At 45.7% G+C, this 22330-nt stretch overlaps 1 protein-coding gene across 3 annotated transcripts in view; it reads left to right on the top strand.

Moving 5' to 3' along the window:
* The window catches only part of WWP1 (WW domain containing E3 ubiquitin protein ligase 1), a 180594-nt gene extending 165471 nt beyond the window's left edge, over nt 1–15123 (top strand). The window contains exons 20-22 of one of the 3 annotated variants that reach the window (XM_073330654.2): nt 7686–7782; nt 7974–8046; nt 10218–15123. In XM_073330654.2, coding sequence (XP_073186755.1) covers nt 7686–7782; nt 7974–8046; nt 10218–10317 — 270 coding nt within the window. In that variant the 3' untranslated portion in view covers nt 10318–15123. The remainder of the gene's footprint in view (nt 1–7685; nt 7783–7973; nt 8047–10217) is intronic. The other 2 variants (XM_073330653.2, XM_073330655.2) reach the window with 2 other exon arrangements.
* The last annotated feature ends 7207 nt before the right edge of the window (nt 15124–22330 follow it).

Genomic DNA, 22330 nt, shown 5'->3' with positions numbered 1-22330 from the left:
GTCTTTTGTTCATAGTTCAATAGTTGTTCTCTATAGTTATGCTTTTTTCATATAGTTACTAGTGGTTTGTTAAATAGTTTGTTTCCCTTCAGGGGTATGCCTGGGTTTCCGGGATTTAAACTCTGAGTGTCCTGTGGAAAGTTTATGCCCAAGAGTGATCCTCACTCGTCTTGCTTGCGGTGCCTTGGTGAGACTCACCAAGAGGACAAGTGCCGCATTTGCAAGGGTTTCCGCCCAAGAACCCATAAGGACAGAGAGCAGAGACTCAAACTCCTGCTCATGGAGGCAGCATTGAGACTGCAATCTGACCCGGGACCTAACGACCCGGCACCAAGCACATCCTCTTCGGTGTATAGGACTCCAGCGCCAACGGCACGCGAAATGGGCTCAGCTAAAGACTCTAAAGCCCACCAGCACTGCCACTGCTCGGGACATAGGGCGTCGGCCTCAGTTCAGCACTGCTGTCCGTCTCCAGTGCCGGTAAAGAAGAGAGGCCGGTGAGGGACCGATCACCTCCCTTGAAAGCTAAGGGGCCAGCGGCATGTGCGAGTGGCTCAGGGCAGACCGCCTCTGCCTCGCTTTCACCCAGGGTTTCGTCAAGTCCGAACCCTCCTCGGTCCCCGGACCATCTGGTGGACATACAACCACCGTCAACGCCGGAGGTGTTTGAGGTGGCAATGGACCTGATGCACCTCCCAGTGCCGCCCTCCCCCCAAAGGAGGGACAAATCCCCAGTGACCGCACTCCCCCTGTTCCACTCCAAGGATAAGCCAACCATGATGGCCCGTCAGTCTCCATCTCCAGCATCGCCTGCACAGACGCAGGAAGCACACTGCTCCCTGGAGTCAAGTCGTCATTCGTTGGTGACCCAGGGGACTGCTCCTCCGTGGTCATCTTATTCGGAGACCTCGGAGTCGGAGGTGGACTCAGCTCGATCTAGGAGATCGCGGAGCAGAAGGTCCAGGTTCTGGTGCAGTCACCAACCATACCTGGCACCGTGGCAGCAACAGTAGCAACCACTTGCTCAATGGCCTTTCTGGACTCCCTACGCTTACCATCAGAGCCAGGGTCAAGTCTACGGCCCATGCTCCAGAACGGTGTTGGTGTCTTGAGCATCGTTCGTGCCACAATCGCCGCTGATGATGGCACCGCCCTTGGGGGGAGTGGTTCCGCCAACTCACATGGTTTCGGCACCAGTACCTCAGCCAGCTCCGGCACAGGCTCTCCAGGTGACGGCACTGGTGGAAGCCTCAGCTCCGTCCCTACTGACCCCGACAGTCTCGGTCCCGCCAGATTTGTCTGCCCCAGCACCAGTTGCAGTGCAGAGTTCTTCATCAGTACTGGCTCCACAGTCTGAGTACTGCATGCCAAGGGACCCCAGGGGGGCTGAGGTCAGTGAACTGGGCCCACCTCCTGTTCTCAATCCTCATCCTCACCTGATGAAGCGGTCGTGGGGACTTCGACGGCCCCAGCTTTGGAGGACAACCGGGTTCTTCAATAGCTTTTGAGTTGGGCTGCCCAAAGCCTGGGGATTCAGTCAGAGGAAGTGGAAGAGGATTTAGACCCTGTCATAGACATCCTGGCTCCCTCTGGCCCATCCAGGGTTGCATTGCCATTTATCAAGTCGATAACAGAAACATCTAAAAACTTGTGGCAAACCCCTGCTTCTCTGGCACATACGGCCAAGAAATTAGAGCACTGCTACTTTGTTCCCTCTAGAGGGTATGAACATCTTTACACCCACCCTCCTCCGGACTCTTTGTGGTCAACACGGCCAATCAGAGAGAACGTCAAGGGTTTCAATGATCCACCCCTAAAAACAGGGATGCCAAGAAACTGGACCTATTTGGCCGAAAGGTCTACTCGACAGGAGGCCTGCAACTTCGTATAGCCAACCAGCAGGCCATAGTAAGCCACTACGGGCATAACACCTGCTCGTCTATGGCTAAGTTTACAGAACTTCTGCCCCAGGAAGCTCGGGGGGAGTTCTCTGTGCTCATGGAGGAGGAAAAATTGGTCTCCCAAGCGTCTTCGCAAGCTGCCTTGGACTGCGGCGGATGCGGCCTCCTGCACTTAGGCCACAGGGGTGGTTATGAGGAGAGGCTCCTGGCTACAGGTATCTGATCTTCCCCACGAGGTCCAGCAGACCATTCAAGACCTTCCCTTCGAGGGTGTAGTTCTCTTCTCCGGTAAGACGGATAAGAGACTTCACAGCTTGAAGGACTCGAGGGCTACCCTTCGTTCGCTGGGGCTTCACATGCCTGCTACCCAGCGCAGATATTTTAGGCCTCAACCTGCCCCTCATCTTTACCAACCCCAAAACCGCCAGGACGCTCCATGTAGGCGGAACAGGAGCACTCGGAGGAGGCAACAACCTCCCTCTGGACAAAGCTCTGGCCAGCCCAGGGCCCCACCGGACTCTAGACCACCCTTTTGAGAGTACAGTCAAGGACGGCTTGCCAGTACGACCTTTGGATCCTTCCCATCTTACTTTCTCGTCCTATCTATCCCCTTTCAACCATGCCTGGTCTCAAATTACTTCAGACCGATGGGTGCTCCACACAGTAGAGAGTCCAATTCCATCCAATTCTGTACCCTCCCGCCCCCCCCAACTCCTTTGCCCGTCCCTCTTCAGGGACCCCTCTCACGAGCAACTTCTAATTCAAGAGGTTCAGTCCCTCCTCTCGGTAGGGGCAGCGGAGGAGGTTACTAAGGACCTAAGGGGCAAGGGTTTCTACTCCTGGTATTTCCTAATACTGAAGGCCAAGAGGGGACCTCAGACCCATACTGGACCTGCGACAGCTGAACAAATACGTAAAGAAACTCAAGTTTTGCATGGTCTCACTAACCTCCATTATCGCCTCATTGGATCCAGGAGACTGGTACGCTGCCCTCAACTTGAAGGATGCGTATTTTCATATCGCAATAGTCACACACCACAGACGCTACCTCAGATTTGTGGTGAACAGAGTACCAGTTTGCCGTCCTCCCGTTCGGACTGTCGAGTATTCACAAAATGCATGGCAGTCGTCGCAGCGTTCCTGTGCAAGCACCAGATACAGGTTTTTCCATACCTTGACGACTGGCTGATCAAAGGTCGCTCAAGAGCCCAGGTGGAGGCTCAGATCGAGTTTATAAGGAGGACCATCCTCAACTTAAGTCTCCTCCTGAACGAGGAAAAATCTACTCTGTCACCGGTGACAGAGTAGGAGTTCATAGGCACGATCCTGGACTCTACCCAAGCCAGGGCGTACCTCCTGGAGGCCAGGTTTCACTCACTCCAGGACATCATACAGAGCCTCAGACAGTTCCCCACGATGTTGGCAAGAAACTATCTAAAGCTGCTGGGACACGTGGCTTCCTGCACATATGTGGTGCAGCATGCCAGGCTCAGGCTGCGCCCACTGCAGTCTTGGCTAGTGTCGGTGTACTGACCAGCCCAAGATGCGTTGGACAGGATCGTAACCGTGCCCCGCCTGGTGCTGGACTCCCTCCTATGATGGCTCGACCCTCGAATGGTTTGCGCAGGGGTGCCTTTTGCCAGCCCTCAGCCCTCACTCACCTTGGTGTCAGATGCCTCGGATCTGGGTTGGGGGGCTCACCTGGGGGACCTCAAGACCCAAGGTCTCCGGTGGACCTCGTTCTTCACATCAATGTCAAAGAGCTGAGGGCAGTGCGTCTGGCATGCTACGCTTTCAAAACGCACATAATGGGCAGATGTGTTTCAATCCTCATGGACAACACCTCAGTGATGTTTTATAGCAACAAACGGGGGGGGTGCACGCTCCTCTCCCCTGTGCCAAGAAGTTCTTGTTCTGTGGGACTTATGCATAGACCACTCGATCCATCTGCAGGCTTCATACCTCCCAGGGGTGCGAAACATGCTGACGGACAGCCTCAGCCAGACCTTCAATGGCCACAAGTGGTCCCTTCGGCTAGACGCGGTGAGCTCAATCTTCCGGTTCTGGGGCTCATCCCAGATAGACCTGTTTGCCACTCCGGGCAACAGGAAATGTCAGACATTTTGTTCCCTTGGGAGCCACAGCTCAGGGTCCATCGGGGACGCGTTCCTTCTTTCTTGGGAGGGCTACCTGCTTATATGCTTTCCCACCCATCCCGCTAGTCCACAGGGTGCTCCTCAAGATCCGCAGGGACTGTGCCCAAGTTATACTAATAGCGCCGGCGTGGCCACGTCAGCACTGGTTCACCTCGCTCCTGGAAATGTCCATAGCAGCCCCACTCACCTTACCGCTGGTCACCGACCTTATCATGCAGGACCAGGGCCGACTCCGGCACCCGAATCTGGAATCGCTCCACATTACGGCCTGGATGTTCCATGGTTAAGTGCCGCAGAGTTGTCTTGTTCGGACCAGGTCAGACAAGTCCTCCTGGGTGTAGTAGAAAGCCCTCCACCAGGGCTACTTACCTGGCCAAGTGGAAAAGGTTTTCTATCTGGGCAGAGCAACGTAGTCAGTCACCGCTCCTCGCCTCCATACCATTTATACTGGACTACCTCCTTCACCTAAAATATCAAGACTTGTCCCGGTCATCAATAAGGGTCCCCTTAGCCACTATCTCTGCCTTCCATCTGGGCTCCGATGGTCTCTCGGTCTTTGGAAACCCTATAGTCAGTCGTTTTCTCAAGGGTTTGGACAGGCTCTTCCCACACATGCGTCAGCCTGTCCCTGCCTGGGACCTCAATTTAGTCCTCTTCAGGGTTACAGGCCCACCATTTGAACCTCTGGCCACCTGCTCCCTGTTATATCTTTCGTTCAAGGTTGCTTTCCTCGTGGAAATTACCTCAACTCAACGGGTTTCGGAGCTCAGGGCCCTCACGTCTGAGCCCCCTTACACAGTTTTTCATAAGGATAAGATCCAGCTCAGGCCTCATCCGGCTTTTCTCCCAAAGGTCGTCTCCCATTTTCACATGACCCAGGACATCTTCCTCCCAGTGTTTTATCCCAAGCCACACTCCTCTGATAGGGAGTGCAGGCTGCACTCACTGGACATGCGTAGTTCTACATAGAGAGAACTAAGTTGTTCCGGAAGTCCGTCCAACTCCTTGTAGCCATGGCGGACAGAATGAAGGGCCTCCCGGTATCCTCTCAATGCATATCATCATGGATCACGTCCTGCATTAGGGAGTGCTACACCCTGGCAAAGGAGCCCACTCCGCAGATCACTGCCCTCTCTACCAGGGCCCAGGCTTCCTCTGCGGCGTTCCTGGCTCAAGTCACTATTCAGGAAATGTGCAGGGCAGCTACGTGGTCCTCGATACATACATTTACGTCTCACTATGCAATTATGCAACAGTCCAGGGACGATGCAGCTTTTGGGCAAGCCATGCTCCTTTCTGTGGATAACTCCAACCCCACCTCCTGAGCTCTAGCTTGTGAATCACCTGCTTGGAATGGACATGAACAATCACTCGAAGAAAAAACGGTTACTCACTTTCTCGTAACTGTTCTTCGAGATGTGTTGTTCATGTCCATTCCAATACCCACCCTCCTACCCCTCTGTCAGAATAGTCGACAAGAAGGAACTGAGGGGGTGGGGAGTCGGTGGGGCCCGATATTGGGGCCCCGCCCAGGGGGCGCCCAGGCCCACCCTATGGACGCTGCTAGGGGAAAAATCTTCCGGCTGGTGTGCACGAGGCGCACACACACCTGCTTGGAATGGACGTGAACAACACATCTCGAAGAACAACAGTTACGAGAAAGTGAGTAATCATTTTTTTACTGCCCATGACCTGTCCATGACTTCTACTAAAAATACCCGTGACTAAAATGTAGCCTTACTCATGTCCTCTACTCCTATCTTCTGACACAGCTGAGCCTCAGAGTCCTAAACAAAATCAGCAGAATAGAGCCATGGTCATTCTAATTGCACTGACTTGGGCCAATGCAAATTTGGTTCCCCTGCCTGATTTTTCCTGCCATCTTGTCCAGCACTGCACCTGCCAACTATTCCTGATCCCTTAACTCAAAATTCAGGATACATTCTTCATCTGAGCTTCACACTGCAGCTCAAGTCTTGTTTTCTAGATGTGTGTCTGCGGTAGAGGTCTCCTGTGTGAGAGGTTTTGTTGAATAGCAGAAAAGCATCGACTACAAAAACCTACCCATAGAAATGGAAGAGATTCCACCATTGGTATATCCAGTGACACTGTCCCTTCAATTTTTCCCTTTTGGATGTTTTAGATTATCTGTTGGGTTTAAAGAATTCAGATCTCTCCGAGTTCCATAGATGTTAATTTAGCAGCTATCACAGATTTCCATTTCCCTGCTGACCCCACCACTTCCAGATTCATCAAAGGGTTAGCTAACTTTTTCCAAGTCAGAGAACCCACTCCTGTGTGGGACTTTAATTTGGTCTTCAACTTTCTGATGAAGCCTCCCTTTGAGCCACTAACAAAGTGTTCCCTTCTACTTGTCTATGAAGACTGCATTTTAGTGGCTGTCACCTCTGCTAGGTGAATTGGTGAGCTAGGTACTGCAATGGCCAAGTCCCCCTTCCAGTTTTCTATAAAGAGAAGATCTCTCTGGCTGTTTCACCCAAGCTTTTACCCAAGGTGAACTCGGACTTTCATATAACTTGGGCCAGTTTTTCACTCTTAACTTCATCTGACTAGGGAGGAAGTTGCCCTTCACATCTTAGACTTTAAGAGGGCATTGGCTTTTTGTTTGGAAAGGGCTAAACCTTTTAGGGACCCTCAGGCTGTTTGTTCTCTTTCACAGACAGAATTAAAGGGGCCTCTCTTTCTACCCAAAGACTCTCCGAATGGGTTTCCAGTTGTATCCATTCCTGATATAAGGCTGCAAATACTCAACCTGCTAGGATGATAGCCCATTCTTTCAGAACTCAGTCTGTTTCCATCACCCTGCTGAAGAATTTTCCTATTATGGAAATATTCAAAGCTGCCACATGGGCTTCGGTACACACCTTCTCAAAACACTATGCCTTAGGGTACACACCTCTAGCGAAGACACTGCCTTGGTGGTATTGCAAACAGTTCTGCAAACAGTTTTAGATCAGACTTTGAAGTAGGAGAGGTTACCTGTCTTGTACAGTAACTGGAGTTCTTCAAGATGTTTGTCTCTGTAGTGTTCCACTACCCACCTTTCTTCCCTTCCATTTTGGAGTCTAGACTTGGTGATAGAGAAGGAACTGCTGAAGGTGGTTTGCCCAACACTGTGCTATACGCAGGGCATCAGGATAGCTAGGACATATATGCGGATCAAACAGGCACTGCTACCGAAAGCGCCCAATCAAAGGCGCACAGGGCGTATATGCACCTGAAGTGGAGCACCCACAGGGACAAACATCTCTGAGAATCCAGTTACTGTACATGATAAATAACCTGTCCTTTGAGATTTTTTTAAAATGTGGTATAAATTGATCTAATGTATTAGCCTGTCTACTCACAAGTGTTGCCAGCCTTCAGTGCATAGTGTGATGTGATACCTTTGTGCATGCAGCCCAAAATCAGTGCTTTTATGTTTGCCACCATATCACTGTGCAAGATCATATATAATTTACTGTAAGTTATTCTCTTCAGGTTTGTTATGGAATCACAGCTTTCCAAGTATCTTGTTCCTACATGTTTTGTATTATTTTTCTCTAGCCGTATTAGCATAGTAGTATTCAGTTTTGTTTTAAAGTAATTCTGAATTTCTGTTGCCTAGTTTGTAAAAGACACAGACAATGAGGTTCGTATGCGACTGCTGCAATTTGTCACTGGTACTTGTCGGTTACCACTGGGAGGTTTTGCTGAGCTCATGGGTAAGTATAATGCCCCTGAAGTATACTACCGCAATCTATAGGTATTATGTTTATTCTGAACAAGTGGCAATCTTTTGCTCATTTCTTAATCCTACGTTTCATCTAGCATAAGCATACATTAATAAATACACTACACTATTACTGGTTTAAAAACAACATTTAATTTAATCTTGTATGTTTTCTTGATTCAGGAAGTAACGGTCCTCAGAAATTCTGCATTGAAAAAGTTGGCAAGGAAACCTGGTTACCGAGAAGTCATACTTGGTAAGTTTTAATATTGAAACAGTGAGTAAATGTAAACTAACTTTGTATCTGTTGTTGATCTTCATTAATGTAGTTTTAGACCATCTGTCTTGCACCTAAGTTATACCATAACAGTTGATTCAGTTGTAAGCTAGTTTGGGTTACTTGTCTCAACCTACAATTTCTGTCCCTGACTCCCACCTGTTGCTTGATTTAGAATGGCTGGGCTAGTGACTTTCCCATTACTGAAAAGGTCTCTATTTTCCCTTCTTTTTAATTTCAGTTTTGTATTCTATCTGTATTTATATTGTTTTTATTTTGGATAGTGTCAGATACTCTAGAGTTGTAAGATAAAATCCCTTATTTTACATGCACCCAGGCTATTTTTGCTTCAAAGAGCAAGTCATTGTTTCTGCTACACAGCTAAGTTAGTATTGGAGTCAGTTGTCATGTGATATTTCATTACAGTGTAACTTTCTGAAAATATGTGTGCAAAATGCCACCAAGAACCTTATAAAGTGATTGGAACCCCCACAAACATTCAGAACTTCAAATAGCATCCTAGAATCTGAATTGCCTATCCAAATGGCTCTCTTCAGTCCTCACTGCTCTACCCCATGCGGACCCAGGCTCCCTGTACCTGTTATACTTCTGCGGTAGAGAGAGTGATTGTGGGCAGCCAGTAGGATTGTTTCTTCTTCTGGCATCTTGGTGGGAGCATATCCAGTTTTTTCTGTCACTTGTTGTGAGGCTCCCCCATCCTATTATTTTTCCCTGTGTGGTATTATTTCCTTGAATGGATCTGTGCTGAAGTTGAAGATGTTTCCTCCCTGCTTGTGGTAGCCAACAGGGTCCCTGAAGTAGAGCAGAAGAAGCAGTCTTAGCATTGCCAGCAACAGTCTCTAATGATCAGAGGTGAGAATTTCAGGAGAAGTGTTTCCAGGTGCAACTACATGAAATAGAGGAGGAAAATAGGAGTTTTTCCCACTTATGCCAGAATTATTAATAGAGATATCAGATGAAGAAGACATCAGCTTTTCATAACAGATGTTTTAAATGGATTTATTAGAGTCCCTCTATCGTCTTCCCTTTTTCTTCTCCAAAGGTTCAGTAAGGCCCTGTCTACACTATGAGGATAATAGGGGAATTATCACCATGCTGTAGCTATGCCATCATACCTCCGTAGCGTAGACGCAGCCTACAGCGAAAGAAGGGTTTTATCTGTTACTGTAGGAACACCACCTCCCTGAGCAATGGTAGCCAGGCCAACAGAAGCATTCTCCTGTTGATTTAGCTGCATCTACATCAGGGGCTAGGTCGGCATAGCTATGGCACTTGGGATTTTCAGTGTAGACTCATCCATTTTACTTTTCAGACTTGATTATCTTAAAATCATTCTTTTATCCACTTTTTAGTGAACCTTCTCTATCCAAAAAATGTGAGAATCCTTCACATAGTCTGCACAAGACTGTACAGTAGAAATGGGCATATGGCTGTAATTATACATATTTTCTTATGAGCTTTTCTATATGTTATATGAAATAGGAAGTATTTGATCAGATTATAATTTCTCCATTGAAAGAACATTAGGGTGACATGAGGATTAGCTAACAGTTTAACTTCAGACGTTGCAAAAAGATTGAATAAAAGCTTCCAGATACTTTTAATTCTATAATATAGCTATGGGTATAGTTTAGCTTTCAAAGAACCCCCCATGACTAAATAAATCACCCCTTTTCAGGAAGAATGGTTCACATGAGTATATACTGTGCTCTAAATATACTCATTAACTCATTTGGTTTCATTAACCAAACTGGGGTTGTATGCACTTGAACCATATACCCTTTATAAAGGTGAAGATAATTTTTGGGGAAATATAATCATTGCATCTGTAGGGGGGTTTCATCAAGTATCCAAAAGCACTTAAAAACGAATAATCCCTAGTAAAGCAGAGTGTGTAAGTGACTTGCCCAATATTACACAGTCAGTGAGAGCCAAACTCCTGATTCCCATTCCTGTGTTCTGACCCATAGATCAGAGTATGTAAAACTTCTGTCTGTAACAGTTTAGTTTTGCAATATTCTTAAAAGCAAAAATGTAATTACACAAAATATTGTAAATGGGATTTAGACAAATTTATAAAAATGTTATTTTTCCTCCTCTTCCCCCACCACCTCTTCTGTTTTGTTCAGTTTTAATCGTTTGGATCTGCCTCCATATAAAAGCTATGAACAGCTAAAAGAGAAGCTCCTCTTCGCAATTGAAGAAACAGAGGGATTTGGTCAAGAGTAGAAGTGGCTTCTTGTCAAGAGGATATATTGCATTATTAAAATGCCCAGCCAACTAAAATTGCACACTGAGTTGTATATAAGCTGTTTGTTCTGTACAGTCATGTTTCTGGAACTCTAAAGTATAAATGTTCTCCGTTCTTCCACAGAGATATGCAAAACAGTTCAGCCGTGTCTAGTTTATTTATTGCCCCTTCAAAAGACTGACCAGGAAAAAACAAACAAACCATAAATTTTGAAAGCAGACAAATGACTTTATTTAAAAATATATTAAATATATATATATATATAAAATATATATACACACACACACACTCACTCTCTCTCTCTAGTGGGCTCTAGTTTTATAGAGCTATAAGTGTATGAAACATAGCAGTCATTCAAAAGGACCTTGGAATTCGCTTTATCTTGGCTTTATTATAGAGAAAAATGTACAAATTGCTCTGTCTTCTCACTTTATGCAACATCTCCAAGATTGTTTTATTGCATGGCTGTTCTAAAAGGTGTTACAAGCTTAGGCCAAATGTATCCTAAGTATGTAGAAAAATGCTGCTGGCTTTTTGAGATGACAGAATGCCAAATTCTGTCTGTTCAGGTTTTTGTTTTGTTTTTTAAATACTTACAATAGCTGATATCCTCACTACTACATTGATGTAGCCAAGGTCATGAATAATGCCTTGATTACTTGCACAAGAGTCATGTACAGTAAGATGAATGTGATTAATGTTAAAACAGTTGGTGCCACTATTCTGACTTATTGTAGGAACTGAACAGAATATTTTAATTCGTGAGCAGCATTGAAATTTGTTTACATAATATCTTGGATTATTACCAAGAGAATGTTGGGTAATCTTTAAAGAATAAAAGAGAAACTCTAACACATTCTCTCTTGGTCTGGTGTCTTACAGTTTTGTTTTGTTTTAATCTGTGTATTTTAAAATTTCATAAGGTAAACTAATGTAATTTGAGATTTAAGAATACATGAAAGGTAATGTGAATTTTTGCTGCTTTTATGTTCATGTTCAGTTTTAGTTATGGATCTAGAGAACCCAAATGGAATGACAGTTACATAAGCTTTGCACATTAAACTAATAATTTTCTATTAGTATTAAATATTTTCATCCCCTTTAAGTTCATGTAAAAATTCATGTGTACATGAATTAAATAAGTATACCTAGATCTTGTCATTCTTTTTCATAGGCAACGTTTTGGATTTTTTTGTTCTAAATGCACAATAATATAAAATGATTTTTATTTTTTTTCCAGTATTGAGGGCATTTTCTGAACTGCAAAGATGTAACAAATTATAAAATCTTATTGATGTGAATTATATTAAATGCTACTTTTAGCAAACTGTGCTTCCTTATTATAGAGTAAGAACATTTTAAAAATTACCATTTGTATCATGCTTTCAATATTCACTGTAAATTCCATTAAATTTAACTTATACAAAATTTTGTACACACACAAAACCGATTTCTTAAAATGTGATTTAAACATTTCTGTAACATATCTATCGTATTGCACTGGTAAAAGCAGAAAAATATTGCTATATCTGTTCTTGTATGTTATCAATATAGCAATTGAATTCTACCAAAATTTTATTTTTCTATATATTGGATTGTGTTATGCTTTGTTATTCAAAATGCACAATTTACTGGGGAGCTGTTAATTGTAAATGGCTTTGATAAAAGCTGTGATCTGATTGGCTCAATGTACTTCTATCATATATTATTTACTACTCCTACGTGAATCAGGACTTTTCATCACTTAAGTTACTCTGCCACTCTACACAAAGTAACATGAGCTATTTTCATGAATTTATGTGGTACATTAATAAATTAAAGGTTTGAGTTCACCTAAATTATAAGTGATTTATGCCAATTAAATTGGAGGGAGCTAAAAATTATTTCAGAGGCTGGAGAACTAAGTATGTGTGATTTGCCTAAATGACATCTAAGAGAGTTAAGTATAGTAAAATTGAACCTTATTCATTTGCACTAATGAATGACTGTGCCTCCCACTGCAAATTCTGAATCTAATGAATCTGTAAGTGAAGACATTAAAAAGCAAGGACATCACATCACAAAATGTACCTTGTTTGTTATTTTGACAACTGTAGTTGTCTCCCAACCCCACGACAATCTTTACCAAAGAAAAGGATAAGTAATGAAGGGACAAGAGAACAAGCCTGAGCCAAGATTACGCATATTAAGGATGATAAGACATCAAGGCCACCCTTCTCTCATCCTAAAATGCTCCAAGATAAATGATCATTACAGTAAACAAAGTAAAAAAGGAGTAAATAAAACAAATATTGACCATCTCCAAGAACAATGGCAATTAAAAAATTCTTTATAATAGGAAAACATTTATACTAGGCAGTACAGTAGCAGGAACTCAGGTAGCACTGATGCAGTACAATCTGCTGGCAGCTTGTAAAGAATAACTATATCACAAGCACCTTTCATTTTGCTTATAGTTCTTAACTGTACTGCATTATGCAGTACATACCACATTGTATTGGGTAGGTGGAGGGAGATGAAATTCTCCTCCCTTTTTTTTTTGGTTGGGAAAGAGGAAGAGAGTGGAAGAGAGAGAGCTTGTGAGGGAAGATGATGAACTGCCAGGAGGTTTCAAGCAGGGGAGAAATGAAACAGAATGGAGCCAATACCACTTTCTCAGGAACTGGTCCTTAGCTGTTGCTCTCTTTCTGATCCCTTTTTTCCCTTCCTGTGAAAATGTTATCAATTTTGTTCCCACCTTTCCTTATCTACCTTCAATCTCCTGTTGGCACCTGGGTAGCTCTCTTCCTCTCACAGGCCTCTCTACTCCTTGGGAGGGCCCAACCAGCAGTAACTGGGAGGAATTGTGTGTGTATATAGTCAGTGAGAGGGAGTGCATGAATAATATTAGAATGCTGCTTTGATTGAATTGGGATCATCATCCCTGAAACCTCCAGCATCCTGATCAAGGACTTTCCCACACCTGGGCCCCAAATGACCAACATGGGGAATGCTTGCTCATGTCTATTCCATATTAGGTGTGTGCGCTCACCACATGCACTGGTGCCGGAAGTTTTTCCCTCAGTGGTATCCATAGTGGACCGGCTCTGGCGCCTTCTGGAGTGGTATGCACATGCTGTGGTATAAGAGGCACCGCTAACTCCCCCCCACCCTCAGTTCCTTCTTGCCATCAGATGGTGCTGGAACGTCTGCTGCTTTGGCTAGCTTTTTTCGCTTTGTTCAGTGTTTTGAACTTTTCTTGTAAAATAGTTGTACATAGTTAAGTTTCCCTTAGTGTGTTAGTGTTTTACTTGATCCCGAACAGGACTTAGCTTAGGGATGGGGCATGTCCCGGTCCCCAGGCTTTAAGCCCTGTGATCGCTGCAAGAAACTGATGTCCATCAGCGATCTGCATAATAGTTGTTTAAGGTGTCTCGGCGAGTCGCATCTAAGCGACGTGCTGTATTTGCAAGTCCTTCAAACCTCAGACTAAGAAGGAGAGAAACTTCCATCTCAAAGTGCTCCTAATGGAGTCGGCTGTAACTCTGGCAGAGCAGTCGAGATCCAACTCTGACCCGAGCACTGCAGCGTTTGTGTGGAGTGCCCCACCGGTGCTGTTGATGGACTGGCGCCGATCCCCCTCCCCGGAACCTGCCAAGCAGCAAAAGAAAACTTGGAGAGAAAGATCTCCTGCATCCTGCAAGGGGAAGGAGAGGGCAGGAGGGGAGCCAAGGCCCTGAGGAGGGCGGTTCAATACCTCCTACCAGGAGTCGGGTCCCAGCTCAGGTCGAGTGGTCCAGCCCACCCCGACGCATGCCAGCCACACCAGACAGGGACGAGGGCCTTCATCAGTTAGAGGTCCTGTCGACACCTGAGGCCCTGCAGGCAGCACAGGATATCCTGGTGCTACTGGTACCACCCACACCACCTACAACGGTACCCCAGTCTAGGGGTAAACCCGCCTTGGGGCTTTTCTATAGGCCCCCATCTCAGCAGCACTGCTCTCCATCGTAGGAGATGTCAGCGCTGGCCTCCATCATCCTCTTCCTGGATCTGGTAGACTGGTATGCTGCCCTCAACTTGAAGGATGCGTACTGTCCTATAGCAATCTTCCAAGGACACAGACGCTTCCTGTTTTTCATGGTGGGATCGGACCACTACCAGTTACTGGTCCTCCCTTTCAGCCTAGCGACAGCACCAAGGGTGTTTACCGAATGCATGTCGGTGGTAGCAGCTTACCTCAGGCATCAAGGTATTCAAATATACCCGTATCTCAACAACTGGCTGGTCAAAGGCTGCTCCAGGTCTCAAGTCCAACGGGACTGTCATAAATATAAAGGGAAGGGTAAACCCCTTTAAAATCCCTCCTGGCCAGAGAAAAAAATCCTCTCACCTGTAAAGGGTTAAGAAGCTAAAGGTAACCTCGCTGGCACCTGACCAAAATGACCAATGAGGAGACAAGATACTTTCAGAAGCTGGGAGGAGGGAGAGAAACAGAGGGTCTGGTCTGTCTGTCTATATGCTGCTTTACCGGGGATAGACCGGAATGGAGTCTTAGAACTTTTACTAAGTAATCTAGCTAGGTATGCGTTAGATTATGATTTCTTTAAATGGCTGAGAAAAGAATTGTGCTGAATAGAATAACTATTTCTGTCTGTGTATCTTTTTATAAATTAAGGTTTTGCCTAGAGGGGTTCTCTGTTTTGAATCTAATTACCCTGTAAGGTATCTACCATCCTGATGTTACCGGGGGGATTTCTTTACTTCTATTTACTTCTATCTCTATTAAAAGTCTTCTTGTAAGAAAACTGAATGCTTTTTCATTGTTCTCAGATCCAAGGGTTTGGGTCTGTGGTCACCTGTGCAAATTGGTGAGGCTTTTTATCCAACATTCCCCAGGAAAGGGGTGGGGGGTACAAGTGTTGGGAGGATTGTTCATTGTTCTTAAGATCCAAGGGTCTGGGTCTGTAGTCACCTAGGCAAATTGGTGAGGCTTTTTACCAAACCTTGTCCGGGAAGTGGGGTGCAAGGTTTTGGGAAGTATTTTGGGGGTAAAGACGTTTCCAAACAGCTCTTCCCCAGTAACCAGTATTTGTTTGGTGGTGGTAGCGGCCAATCCAAGGACAAAGGGTGGAATATTTTGTACCTAGGGGAAGTTTTGACCTAAGCTGGTAAAGATAAGCTTGGGAGGTTTTTCATGCAGGTCCCCACATCTGTACCCTAGCGTTCAGAGTGTGGAAGGAACCTTGACATGGTGGCAGAGTGGTGGGATTAACCTGAAATCATTTTGAGATCCAGTTGAGATTTTTTGAACTAGAAATACAGATTTTAAAAAGGAAATTTTTTTTTCCCTTTGGAAAGGAAGTCCAGAAAGCAGCTGAAACGGAAAGCAGCTTGTTTTCTCTCTGCTTTGGAGCCAGAGCTGAGACAAAAGGGGATTATCTTTGTGAATTGCAGGTTTTCTTTGCCTGGAGGCAGGGTACTTAGCCTCCTGCAGGGAAATTCAGTCTTGGTAAACCAGAAGTTGTTTTTTTTCCCTAAAAGTAAACGGGGGGGGGGGGGTTCTACCCATTTGCCTGGAGACAAAAGTGGCAGGGGTTTTTTTTTAGGATTTTGATTTTTTTGTTTTACAAGGAGCACAGGTTTGAAAAGGAATTTTTTTTTCCTTTGGGCTGCTGGTAAGCAGGTTTCCAAGTAGTTGGAGGTTTTTTGCTTTGATTTGGGCCCAGAGCAGAGACAAGGGAATTGTCTTTTTCTGTAGGCTGACAATCACTATCAGAGAATAGGTATTCTATTCCAGAACAGCAAAATTTTACAGCCAAGTTTTGTTTGTTTATTTCTAAACCTTGGGTGTAAAGTTAGTTAAAAACAGAGAGGTTAGAATGACAAAATCCACAGCTCAACAAAAGCTGGAATTAGCAGATTTCAGGCTGCGGAAAAACAAAGGGAACATGAAAGACAGATAGAACTCATGCGGCTGAAAATGGAAGCAAGGGCCAAAGAAATGGAAGCAAGGGCCAAAGAACTGGAGGAGAAGGAAAAAGAGAGGAAGCACGTGGAGGAGGTGGAGAAGATAAAGGCTCAGTGGAATATCCCAACAAATGCTAGCAATCCTTCTCCAAGTACCACTTCCCATCCCAGAAAGTTCCCCACCTACAAGGCAGGTGATGATACTGAGGCCTTCTTAGAAAACTTCGAAAGGGCCTGCCTTGGGTACAGCATCTCTACTGACCAATACATGGTAGAGCTGAGGCCACAGCTCAGTGGATCCTTAGCTGAGGTGGCAGCTGAAATGCCTAAAGAACACATGAACAAGTATGAACTGTTTAAATCCAAGGCGAGAGTCAGAATGGGGATAACACCCGAGCATTCTCGTCGGAGGTTCAGAGCCCTAAGGTGGAAACCAGACGTGTCATTTACCCGACATGCCTACCACGTTGTGAAACATTGGGATGCCTGGATATCAGGAGCAAGTGGTGAGTCTCCAGTAAATTTGTCCTTCCTAATGCAAATGGAACAATTCTTAGAGGGGGTTCCTGAGGAAATGGAAAGATAAAAGTGTGTGCTGGGCACTAGCAGACATTTTTGCCAGGGTAGGTTGGCTCTCTGACATCCTCACAGATGCAGGAACTAATTTCCTGGTAGGAACTATGGAAAGCCTTTGGGAAGCTTATGGGATAAATCACTTGATTGCCACTCCTTACCACCATCAAACAAATGGCATGGTGGAGAAGTTTAATGGAACTTTGGGGGCCATGATATGTAAATTCGTAAATGAGCACTCCAATGATTAGGACCTAGTGTTGCAGCAGTTGCTCTTTGCCTACAGAGCTGCACCACACCCCAGTTTAGGGTTTTCACCATTTGAACTTATATATGACCGCGAGGTTAAGGAGCCATTACATTTGGTGAAGCAGCAATGGGAGGGATTTACACCTTCTCCAGAAACTAACATTCTGGACTTTGTAACCAACCTACAAAACGCCCTCCGAACTTCTCTAGCCCTTGCTAAAGAAAACCTACAGAATGCTCAAAAAGAACAAAAAGCCTGGCATGATAAACATGCCAGAGAGCGTTCCTTCAAAGTAGGGGACCAGGTCATGGTCTTAAAGGCGCTCCAAGGCCATAAAATGGAAGCGTCGTGGGAAGGGCCATTCATGGTCCAGGAGCTCCTGGGAGCTGTTAATTATCTCATAGCATTCCCCACCTCCAACCGAAAGCCTAAGGTATACCATATTAATTCTCTAAAGCCCTTTTATTCCAGAGAATTAAATGGTTATCAGTTTACAGCCCAGGGAGGAGATGACGCTGAGTGGCCTGAAGGTGTCTACTATGAAGGGAAAAGTGCTGGTGGAGTGGAAGAGGTGAACCTCTCCATGACCCTTGGGTGTATGCAGCAACAGCCGATCCAGGAGCTGTGCACTAGCTACGCGCCGACGTTCTCAGCCACCCCAGGACTGACTGAACGGGCATACCACTCCATTGACACACGTAATGCTCACCCAATTGAAGTCCAACCTTACTGGGTGTCTCTTCAAGCTAAAACTGCTATAGAACGGGAGATCCAGGATATGTTACAGATGGGTGTAATCCACCCCTCTGGCAGTGCATGGGCATCTCCAGTGGTTCTAGTTCCCAAACCAGATGGGGAAATACGTTTTTGCGTGGACTACCATAAGCTAAATGCTGTAACTCGCCCAGACAACTATCCAATGCCACGCACAGATGAACTATTAGAGAAACGGGGACGGGCCCAGTTCATCTCTACCTTGGACTTAACCAAGGGGTACTGGCAGGTACCGCTAGGTGAATCTGCCAAGGAAAGGTCAGCCTTCACCCCACATCTCGGGCTGTATGAATTAAATGTACTCCCTTTCAGGCTGCGGAATGCTCCAGCCACCTTCCAAAGATTGGTAGATGGTCTCCTAGCAGAATTAGGAGAATATGCAGTCGCCTACCTTGACGATATGGCCATATTTTCGGATTCCTGGGCAGAACACCTGGAAAATCTACAAAAAGCCTTCGAGCGCATAAGGGAGGCAGGACTAACTGTTAAGGCTAAGAAGTGTCAAATAGGCCTAAACAGAGTGACTTACCTTGGACACCAGGTGGGTCGAGGAACTATCAGCCCCCTAGAGGCCAAAGTGGATGCTATCCAAAAGTGTGGCCTGTCCCAAAGTCAAAGAAACAGGTCCAATCCTTCTTAGGCTTGGCTGGTTATTACAGGCAATTTGTACTTCAATACAGCCAAATTGCCGCCCCGCTGACAGACCTAACTAAAAAGAAACAGCTAAATGTCGTTCAGTGGACCGAAGAGTGTCAGAAGGCCTTTAACCAGCTTAAAGCGACACTCATGTCTGACTCTGTATTAAGGGCCCCAGAGTTTGACAAACGGTTCCTAGTAACCACAGATGCATCTGAGTGTGGTGTGGGAGCAGTTTTAATGCAGGAAGGACCGGATCAAGAATTCCACCCTGTAGTGTTTCTCAGCAAGAAGCTGTCTGAGAGAGAAAGCAACTGGTCAGTCAGTGAAAAAGAATGTTACACCATTGTCTACACTCTGGAAAAGCTACGCCCATATGTTTGGGGACGGCGTTTCCACCTGCAAACCAACCATGCTGCGCTACAGTGGCTTCATACTGCCATGGGAAATAACAAAAAACTTATTCGGTGGAGTTTAGCTCTCCAAGATTTTGATTTCGACATCCAACACATCTCAGGAGCTTCCAGCAAAGTGGCTGATGCACTCTCCCGTGAAAGTTTCCCAGAATCAACTGGTTAAAATCGTCCTTGAGATGTGGAAAATATTGTTAGTCTTTATGTACTTGGTTATATATTTAGAGGTGCATGTGTCTTATTAACTCTGTTTTCTCCTAGAGCTCCAGGAAGAAATCACAGCCAGTGTTTCACTCTACCTGTGATTTGGGGGGCGTGTCATAAGTGTAAAGGGAAGGTTAAACACCTTAAAAAATCCTTCCTGGCCAGAGGAAAAACCCTTTCACCTGTAAAGGGTTAAGAAGCTAGGAGAACCTCACTGGAACCTGACCAAAATGACCAATGAGGAGACAAGATACTTTCAAAGCTGGAGTGGTGGGGGATGGGGGGAGAAACAAAGGCTGTGTGTGTGTGTGTGAGAGAGAGAGAGAGAGAGATGCTTTTGCTGGGAACAGAAAGGAATGGAGCCTTAGAACTTAGTAAGTAATCTAGCTAGATATGCGTTAGATTCTGTTTGTTTAAATGGCTGAGAAAATAAGCTATGCTGAATGGAATCGATATTCCTGCTTTTGTGTCTTTTTGTAACTTAAGGTTTTGCCTAGAGGGATTCTCTGTTTTGAATCTGATTACCCTGTAAGGTAATTACCATCCTGATTTTACAGAGGTGATTCTTTTACTTTTTCTTCTATTAAAATTCTTCTTTTAAGAACCTGATTGCTTTTTCATTGTTCTTAAGATCTAAGGGTTTGGGTCTGTGTTCACCTATGCAAATTGGTGAGGATTTTTATCAAGCCTTCCCCAGGAAAGGGGGTGTAGGGTTTGGGGAGAATTTTGGGGGGAAAGATGTTTCCAAGTGGGCTCTTTCCTGGTTATATATCTGTTAGACGTTTGGTGGTGGCAGCAATAAAGTCCAAGGGAAAAAGGAAAATAGTTTGTACCTAGGGGAAGTTTTAACCTAAGCTGGTAAAAACAAGCTTAGGAGGTTTTCATGCAGGTCCCCACATCTGTACCCTAGAGGTCAGAGCGGGGAAGGAACCTTGACAACTTCAAACAGGAGTTATGGGGGTCTCCGGTTGGCATAGCCTTTGAGCAGGCTGAGCAAGGTTTGAAACCCGGAGCCTTGGGCATGAGCCCAAGCGGCGGGCAGGGAGGAGAGGAAGGACCCCTTCCAACCCACTAAATTAAGTCTAAACTTATCACTATCTCTATAACAACTACACTAACTATACAACTATAACAACCATCTAACAATGGGAAGCAAAAAGCTGGGGAGAGTGGAGGACAGCTATGCCGCGCTCCAGAGTGCCAACGACCATCACTGGCGGTAGGAAGGAACTGAGGAGGCACGGGGTCGGCTGGGGTATATATCCAGCGCTATGAAGGTGCCACTCCAGGGTGCTCTACAGCTGACCCACTGGGTGTTGCTAGAGTACACACCCCTAATTGAAATCGATATGAGCAAGCACTCGAAGAAGAACTTCCGTTTACCTTCTTTGTAAAGCACTGGGTATTTTATAATAATCAGAAATAAGAAAGAAGTAACTGCTTCCCACCTACTCCCATGTTACTGATATTACAGCTGCTTAAACTTTGTCAAACTTCAGCTGTTCAGGCTGCAATTTTCCATGCTGGATGTCTGCCTTTGAATTTTTTGGAAAATTTCAGCAAAAATGTTCAACTGTTTCAGAAAATGAGCTTAAGGGGAAAATGTGTTGTTTTGCGCATGTTAATGAATTGGCTGTCAGAAACTCTAGCACTGACATACTTCAGAGATGGAAGTTGGAATTTGGCTGGGGAGAGGGGGTCACTGTGGTGTCAGAGATATGTGCCTTTTGCGATACCTGTGAAAATCTTCTCTATTCTGGCCAGATTATGAGCCTCTGAAAAATCTGTTTGCACATAGTAGACACTTGTTAAAAATTTGGCAGTTTAACTGCCTGAAGATTTGGTCTGTACTGAGCATGTTCCTTCCTCTCACAGTGTGTGTGTGACTGGCCTTTGCATGCTGTATCCTGGGGCTGCAGTGACTGTTTCGGGCCCCTGTGACGCTGGGCACCAGAAATTAGCGAAGAGACTCTCTTGTGGTCTCAGTGCTGCACCTGCTGGTGCCCAAGCAGCAAGGAGGAAGGTGCCTGATTTAGAATGCAGAGGAGTGAAATGAGACATGCTGGAAGCAGTTGGAGACAGTGGGGGGTGGTTTGGGAAAAGGTCTGGGGGCATACAGGTGTGGATGGGGGGAGGACAGGAGCTTGGCTGGGGTGGTGTGGGGAAAAAGACAGGCTTTGGGTTGGAGGATGGGCAGAAGGCTAATCAGTAGAGCACACTCCCTCCCCCGCTCTAGAATCTGGAACGGAACTCAGGAGTCCAAGTCTCTGCATTCCTCTGCTGTTAGCAAACAGTTGTGAATCCCAGTGGCAGAGCGTTATCCCCTTCTTATGCCTTATCTAAATACTCAACCAACCATTCACTGTGTTAGCTCAAGTGGTAGAGTTCTGTGTTGTGGATCTAAAGTTTCAAATGTTGCTCACCCAAGCTGGGTGTCAATATATTTCCTGTGATGAATTTTTTTAGAACATGAAAACATTAGGCAACCACTGGAAAGCCTGTGCAATTTTAATTTGGACCCTCTGGGTGTATTCACTATGATAGGCTTTAATTACGTGATCACATACTATTTTTTCCACAGGACTTCTGCCTCATTCTATGTTTGTGGTGGTGTAGTGTGAGGCTGTTGGAGTCTGATGTCACTTTTGCAGGTGGGGGACCGTGTACTCTTTGTGGTAATAAGGCTCACCATCTCAGCCAAAGGGCAGAAGTCACTGAACCCAGGTGCAAGGGAGTGCTGGACACAATAAATGAAAAAACCAGGGAGAGGAAAGGTTTAAAAGTCCGGGATGCAGAGGGGGACTGTAATGGTGCAGGTGGCCCACTCCAGCAGGGGGTGGGGTAGAAGCAGCCAGGGAGGCTGTGGAAACCTGCAGCTAATTAGGGTGAGGCTTGTTAGGAGCCAGACAGGAGCCAGCTGCTGGGCCAGCCCCGATCTAAGGAGCTGCCCAACAGAGTAGAGGGGAGTCTCTCCCTGACAAGCAAGGGAGAAGGACTGACTCCCTGGGATAGCACCTGAGATAGAGCGGTGCTGGGCAGGCTCAGGGGAGTGGAGGGGGATCTCTGGCCTGTTACCTGCTAGGCTGTAGGCCCCTGCCAGAAAGGGCCGCAGGGAAAGTGGCCCAGGGATTATAGGCAGACGAGGGGAGAGAAGGAGGGCAGAGAGGCTGGCGCTAGAGGGTCCCAGGGTTG

The sequence above is a fragment of the Lepidochelys kempii genome, chromosome 2 (assembly GCF_965140285.1).
Source record: "Lepidochelys kempii isolate rLepKem1 chromosome 2, rLepKem1.hap1, whole genome shotgun sequence".
In the NCBI taxonomy this organism is placed as follows: Eukaryota; Metazoa; Chordata; order Testudines; family Cheloniidae; genus Lepidochelys; species Lepidochelys kempii.
This window is presented reverse-complemented; position numbering and strand designations above follow the sequence as displayed.